Below are 7,948 nucleotides of genomic sequence, written 5' to 3'. Positions count from 1 at the left end.
GGCTCCACAAGGCTCCCAGAAGCAGTGGCATGTCCCCCCTCCGGCTCCTACATGTAGGGGCAGCCAGGGGGCTCCACACACTGCCCCTACCCCAAGCACCGGCTCTGCAGCTCCCACTGGCCAGGAACCGTGGCCAATGGGAGCTGCAGGGGCAGCACCTGCAGACAGGGCAGCACGCAGAGCTGGTGCCATGCCTCTGCATAGGAGCCGGAGAAGGGACAAGCTACTGCTTCTGGGAGCTGCTTGAGGTAAGCGCTCCCCGGAGCCTGAACCCCTGACCTTGTCCTGTGCCCCAATCCCCTGCCCCGATCCCCCTCCCACACCCTGAACTCCTTATTTCTTGCCCCATCCTAGAGCCCGCACCCATAGCCGGAGCCTGCACCCCAACCCCCAATTTCATGTCAGACAATTTTCATACCCAGATGTGGCCCTTAGGCCAAAAAGTTTGCCCAGTCCTGCCATAGAGGGTCATTGCTTCGAGGATACGGTATCCCGAAAGGGGACATTTATCAAACCATTAGGAAGACTGTTAACCACATAATGGGTTTGTTTTTACTTATGTGCAATCAAGCAATTACATTTTCTCATGCAGGTGATTGATTGATATATATATATGCCAATTAAAATGTAACACCCAAAACCATGTCTTAAGATAAAAATTTTTATTTTACAATTTTATAAAGCAGCTTTACATTAAGCACAAATGTTGATCCATTTACTTGGTATATAAACATAATAGGACCTCTTTCCCTCTGCAAAAAATCCTGTCCTGCTGTATATAAAACTAACATGTGCACATTGTGCTTAACCTGCAAAGTCTATACAGCTTTACAAAGGACTACCCTTTAGAAGGGCACCCTGTAAACAATTTATTGCATATTTAACACATGGTGTGTACCCCCCATGTAAAATGTAGAAAAGAATAAAGTACAATTACAAAGTGAGTGACAAGAGCAGCTTTCAGTGAGTGTCTCACACAATGGCCGAGAAAAACGCTTGTACAGTTGTGCTTGTGTCTCTGGTTTGCACATACCCACATGCACTGTGTTTCTCTAATGAAACCGACACGTACAGTAATCCTAGCGAATGGGTTAAACAGATCTTAGCATCGGAGACCTTCTGTCAGTTTAAAAACAGAGGTACAAAAGGGATTATTATACAGTGAAGTCAAATAAATGAAATTACCGGCACTGGTGTCTATTAATGCTCTCCCACAGCGCACTTCTTTTTTAAAAACGAAGAGGAATCCATGCGTTAGGTTCCATAAGCACTCCTGGTTGATTGCTTAATTTACATGCATATGCACTCAAACAACAAAAATGCAATGGAGACTGCGTTAAAAATAGAATGGTACAACATCAGTTTCTCAGCTGAAATGACTAACCTATGTTTCTTAACAAATCTATTTGTCTGCTGCCGGATGGACTCCAATGTGAGGTATGAAACATGGAAAGACCAATGCCACTATTTGTTTTTAACACTCTTTTCCTAATTCAGTTGGAAAAGGTGTTCACATTGTTAAGGCACTGATATTTGTCACAGAAGCAGTACCCAAACCTTCTCATTTGATTCTCCAAACCTAAAATGGGTATAATGTTGAGGAAACACACCAGAAAGATCTCTCTTTCACTCTCAGATAGTGATCAGCCATCGCAGAAGTAGTTTTTTTCCCCCTTTTTTGTAATCTGAGGAAAATCTCCTCTCTGAACACTTTGGTATTGATAAAGATTTTAGGGTTCAAAATAGTTCTGCTGTGACATCTACTTTTTGTAGGAATCAATACGATCATGTGTGTTTGCAAAGATCAAAAGAGCTACAAACCTGTTTCATACATTGGTGAGCAAAACAGAAAAGGCTTTAAAGTCTTACTGTGATCTGCCACATCTCTCCTTTCAGTGGTTTGAATTTATTTTGTCCCCGATACAAACATCTCTCCCCACTCAAACTCTCCTTGGTATTTTTTTTTTTTAAAATCACACAAGAAATAAGTAACATACAACAGGACCAAGCGGAAAAAAAAATAAAAATCTGTTACTAGTGCGTATAACTTTACCATACTGGAATGTGTCTACAACTTAAAGATCTGGGATTCATAATCTGTACTGACCAAAATATTAGCAGATATTAGTGATGCACACTACCCTAAAAACAGTATTGGTCCAATGACATGAGTTGGTTTGTTTACTCTCTCCGAACTACAAAGAGGCAAAACACATGTTTAGAGGCCTACCAAATGCATGGATCATTTTAGTCAATTCCACTTTCATAGGATTTTAAAAATAGTAAATTTCACACTTTCATATGATTCCATCTGAAATTTTACAGTTTGTTGTAACTGTGGGGGACCTGACCCAAAACGGGGCAGCGGGATTACCACCCTCACTTCCGCGCTGCTGCTGGCAGAACTGGGCAGCTGGAGAGCAGCGGCTGCTGACTGGATGCCAAGCTCTAAAGCCAGCACCGCGGCCACCAGCAGCGCAGAAGCAAATGTTGCAAGGTATGGGGAGGTGGGTTACCATGTGTCCAGGCTTTCCTGCAGCCTCTCCACCAGGATCGGGGGCTGACAGCTAGGGCTGCAGCCTCTCTGCCTAAGTCGGGGGGCTATCGCAGCAAGCAGCTGCAGTGCTTCCTGCAGCCGCGAGAGGTTCCCGGAGGTGGGTCTGACCCAGCTCTAGGAGCAGCCTCTGCTGTGGAAGAAGTAGTCCCATCCCTCTCCAGCCTGGGCTGGGACTAGCAGCTGGAGCCCGGCCCATGGTAGGAGGCCCTGTGGCTGGGACACCCCCAGCCCTGCCCCTCCCTTACAATAGCCAGATTTCATGGGGGAGATCAGATTTCATGGTCCACGATGGGTTTTTCACGGCCGTGAATCTGATCGGGCACTACACATGTTGACATGAAAGACTGTAATGGCTACTGAAAAGACTTTATAAATATAAAAGGAAATTTCAGGTTAATTCTGAACAATAATGTATGTCACTGAATGCATGGATTCGACACATTCAGTTATTGCACAAGTACTCAGTTGTCAGAGCAACTGAGAATCAATATAAAAAATTAAGCCAATATTGTGGGTATAACTAAGTGTAGAGACCTAGATTGTAATTAACATTTAAAATGCTTGATCCACTTTTTAAAAACAGTTTAAAAATTAAATTGCTAGAAAAAATATTGATACAGAAACCTCTCAAGTGTGGGTGAAAATACAGTACAAAACATCAGATTCCACAACAAGAGATTCCAACTACATGGGGGGGAAATGTTGATTAGCAAGCCTCAAATACGACTGTAAATTCAAATTTAAATGGCATGCTTGCAGTTTTTGTGCAGTCAACTAATCCCACTTTGAGTTGTGCTTACATAATTTAAGAAGCCTGAATGCTGGCTGTGTGTGTTTTCCATTTACACATCTTTAAAGAAACCGTATGTTCAACATATTCCTCAATATATAGAATTTAAAACAAATTTTGTGTATTTTTCTCCCCCCAAGAAAAGAATTTGTATTAAAGAAACACTTTTAAAAAGACACACTGTCGACTACCCAGGTTACAAGTAAATACACATTTACTGCATTACATCACACGATCTGTAATTCTGTTTCCAACATATATACAGATAATTCCATTTTAAAAGAGGCCACATACTAACTTTTCAGGCAAGTGCTGGACTTTAGAGACCTGTATGGCTTCTGTAAATCATCTTTTTCCTACAAAAAGGAAAAATAAAAAACTTCCCCCACAAACCCAGGAGTACAAATGGATTTTGTCCAGTGCGAATAATTTCGCTATGGAACACTATATGGGCAGGTAAACACGTTAAAGTACCAGCTTTTATTCCATCCTTTGACTGGACCCCTGCCTCAGATTCTACCACCCAGATAGAAGTATTCTCACGCTGGAATGCAATTACTTTCTGAAGATCAGTTTTGAGGACCACTTTGAAATAGTCCACAAAAAACTTAGTATGCAACCTTTTAAAATGTACCTTTGTTTAGCTTTAATGAGTCCAATAATTCCCGTCAACAGCAGATAGCTGAAACGGGGTTTTGGTTGTGAGCTCTAGTTGTGCTTTGCCCTGCCACCTTTAAGGTAGCTCTTCCATCTCTTGACGAATTCTTTGAAAATTGGGGACTCGTCGATCGTGCTTAATAGCTGGAGTTGGTTTATGTGGGTGGTGTGATAGTCCCACCGGGCCAAGTTGGGAGCAGAGCTGAGCATGAAATGACGGAGGTCATAGATCGTTCCTGAGCCTGTATCATAGAGTGGAAGCATGGCTTTCAGGGACTCCATGCCTCGATCATAGAGAGACTTTGCCTCTTTCCCTAGCTTCTCACCTGCAGTTTCTTTTAAGTCATACAGTCCAATCAGAGAGTACATGAAACCGTTTAAAACAAATGAGCTAGGAGAGGTTGGGTACTCTTCATACCAGTCATGTTTGTTCATAAAGACAGCTCTCACTCCATGCTGCTCTGACGGGAGCTTGTAAGGTGCTGTTGCCTGTAAAGCTGAGTTGAGGAATGTGTGGTCTTTTGTTAACAGATAAGCCCTGACTAACGTTGAAATGGCCTGCCCTTGTGCCATAGCAGAGTACCAGCCAGGGTCTAAAGATTTAAACCCTTCCCCTAACTTCCGTGTCACCATAATTGGCCAGCCACCTTTTTCATCCTGGTTCCTCACTAGCCAATCGCTCGCAGCAAAAAAAGCTGCCATGTGGGCAGTTGTCGATATAGTGACGTTATCAATAAAGCCTTTTCCCTTCGTGATCAACCTAATCACTTTTTTAGGCATTATTTTTGTCTGCTTCACAGCTTTTGTGTTGGAGAGACCCACTCCTTTCCTTAAGTCAGTTACCAGATCTCTTGTGACTGTGCTCCAAATGGTCCTAGGTCCAATGCCATAGTAAATATCTCGGTCTTTAAAAGCAATCAGCTGAGTGTTCGAGACATAGTGTATGGTGAAGAGCTGGTTCTTCTCAGTTGTTTCTAGAACCACAGATATGCTCCCATTTGTGATGAATTTGAGGTCAAAAGAAATAATAAAATCTCTTGAGTTCCCAAGCTGCAGAGACGCCCCTTCGGTATTTTCTGGAAAAAACACAAAACACAAATGAAAGTGGTTAGGGGTAAAAAATGATCCGCCAGGATGTATATTAATAGAACATTTAGAAGGAAGTTACACCATGCAATTAGGTTTGCCAGATAAAAATCTGAAATAATTCAAGGGCACTTAACCTAAAATCTGTGTTTCCATTGTGTGTGTCAGTTCATTATTGCTTATTACTAAATTAAGAACACAGCATCAATTAATGGGTCAAGGATGACTTCCCGTACCATAAGGGAAAATTTCCCTCCTCTATTCTACATTAGTGCATTGCTGCATTCGGTCTAGGAGCAGTGCCAAGGTATTGGCCAAATGGCTTCTTCAGGATCCTATGCTAGCTGGTCAATACCCCGGATGTAACGCAGATGCCAAAATAGACTCTTCAGGCAAAGGACAGCTGGCATAAGAGGAGACAGAGAGAGGGTGAGATGAAAAGAGGTAGATGGACTGCATCACTGAGAACCTGAAATATGTTTGGTAGTATTAAGCTATCCATAGTAGACCGCAATATGAACTAACCAACCAACACAATTCAAAAAACATAAACCCCTCTAGCTACAATAAATCTTACCCTAATCAGGTCTGGCATTCTAGTAACACAGTGTGGGCAATTTGTTCCAGCCGGTTATGATTCAAAGAAAGAAAAGCAGAAGAAAGAGTCACTTTACATTGTAAGTCATCTTTCAATAAAAATCCGATTTTGTGTGTGCAGATTGGGTGTCTGACACTAATTTGGCATTACATATTCTGGAACTTGTCACATAAAGCAGTTGACATGATTTGTGCCAACAGATTATTATTAACTGCCCACTTCTCTTCAGTTCCCCAGTCAGAAAACTGTATACATAGTTGCTGAAACTAGGGGTACTGTCACACCCCCTGGCTTGAAGTGGTTTCCATCCTATACAGGGTTTACAGTTTGATTCAATGCTTCTCAGCACCCCCACTATCCAAACTGTTCCAGTACCCCTGCTTGTATAGCTAAAATAAAAGGTAAAACTCCCCACGGCAGATTCTACTGTCATCAGCTTAGATGTTTACCAAGTTCCACCGCAGGGCCCACCAGCTAACTGTGCAAATCTACTGAAGGCAATGGGTGTTGCACAAGCATAATTGAGGACCTAATTGGGCCTGCAGTACATCTGTTACTGGTGATGCACCAGAAGGAAAGAACCCAACTTGATTTACACAGATTTTACTGAGCTTATTAGAAAAGAACTCTTTCTAGTTGCAAACTGAAAATATTTGAAACGGAAATTGAGGGGGAAAAAACATGGAGCCCCAGCTTTGCCATTTTTAGTCACACTTCAGACTAGAGCCACATTAAGCAAAACAGCTTGGAGAAAACTGAGAAAGAAACAGGTAGTTAGAGATCCATTGGGACCAAAATTAAAATCCATTAGCTGAGGTTTTGCCTGCTTGACAGTTGCAAGAGCAGGGAACTGATTAATTAAGTGGAAAAATGAACACAAAGCAAGTTTACATTTTAATTTATTAACCTCTACAAGGGCAAAACTCAACTGTCTGGTTTTACTTTTTTTTTTTTTAAAACGTATGTCAACAATTAAATAAGGTTCCAAAGCAACACACCATAAAGAAACCCTGTTTCCTCACACATTAGCTTTTAAGTATAAAACCAAATCCCCCCAAAACTGTAGTAGATGATCAATCAGCTAATTAGTTTGTAAGACTGTACAGATCTTGTAGTTTTGAAAGCACAGAGGTATGATAAACATTTAAAGACAGTCATTTAAATTAACGTTTTTAATGGAATAAAATTCTCATGTGTGAAAGGTGATTGTTTCTGTGCTTGTGCTCCTTGATGTGTGAAATACCCCATAAATAATTCTAGGAACAACAACTGAGTTATGACCCACATTCCCTCAAGAATACAAGGCTTTCCCCATCTACCAAACTAATCCATTATGCTTTGCATCAAGACTGTAGTTTCATATGCTGCACTGTACAATGTCAGTTCTATCGTATCGCCTTTATGACGGAATTTTATGTTTTTTAAAATAAAGCTTTATTTCCTTTAAGCTCTGAAGTTCAGCGTCTGCCTTTGGAGTAGAGAAATAGCAGTGCTTTGTTACACTAGTGTTCTTTTCTGTGAATGACTAACACACACCACCAACAAAATTATGTAAAATTAATTCTTTATAAAAAATGTTAAAAAGTTGACTGTCCCCATCTATCATTTCTACTTATTCCTTTTGCTTTCTACCATACAAAACACTATGGGAAGAGGGGCAAAAAGTTCAGAACCAAATAAAAAAACAAAAAACCCCTAAAGGTTGCCCATTACTTGTACTGCATTAAGCACCTATAAATCCATTACTTAAGGCCATCTAAGATGAGTGGATTCGTACTGTGGCCTTCAAGGTCTGAAGATTACTCTGCCATCAATAAAGGATGAGGGGAGAATACATAAGAGATCTTATAACCTTTCCTCTTCCTTATATTTATGTACTACAAAGACACAAGAGTGTTCTAACAACTTTTTCCTTAGAGACCCAGGCCTAAGGTGCTGACTAAAATTACTTCATTGTCTTTTTAAGTAATGGACTCATTAATTCTAATGGGTATTGATTAGGGAGAAAAATACATTCAGTCCTTACTAATGAGGCTTAGTACAAGGGGAAAATGTTGCATAAAATAATGCACTCTGTTGTATTGATGATTTGTTTTGTTATGTATGAAACAGTATATGACAACTCAGAGGAAGTAAAAGTATATTTTAGAACACTGAGTGGAGAAAGGAGCCATAGGCACATAGTGTCTTAACAGGTATATACATACAGACTGGGAAAACTCAGAGGGGCTCAGTAAGAACAAAGGCTCAAACATTGACT

The 7,948-nt window shown here is 40.9% G+C and overlaps 1 protein-coding gene across 5 annotated transcripts in view; it reads right to left on the bottom strand.

The window, feature by feature from the left end:
* Positions 1 to 647: 647 nt before the first annotated feature.
* The window catches only part of GLCE (glucuronic acid epimerase), a 110,662-nt gene continuing 103,361 nt past the window's right edge, over positions 648 to 7,948 (bottom strand). For all 5 annotated transcript variants that reach the window (XM_073304483.1, XM_073304482.1, XM_073304485.1 and 2 more), the window contains one exon: positions 648 to 5,080. In XM_073304483.1, the coding sequence (XP_073160584.1) occupies positions 4,056 to 5,080 (1,025 nt within the window). In that variant the 3' untranslated portion in view covers positions 648 to 4,055. The remainder of the gene's footprint in view (positions 5,081 to 7,948) is intronic.

The sequence above is a fragment of the Lepidochelys kempii genome, chromosome 10 (genome assembly GCF_965140285.1).
Source record: "Lepidochelys kempii isolate rLepKem1 chromosome 10, rLepKem1.hap1, whole genome shotgun sequence".
Classification (NCBI taxonomy): Eukaryota; Metazoa; Chordata; order Testudines; family Cheloniidae; genus Lepidochelys; species Lepidochelys kempii.
Note: the sequence above shows the minus strand (reverse complement) of the source record. Positions and strands in the feature narration are given on the sequence as shown.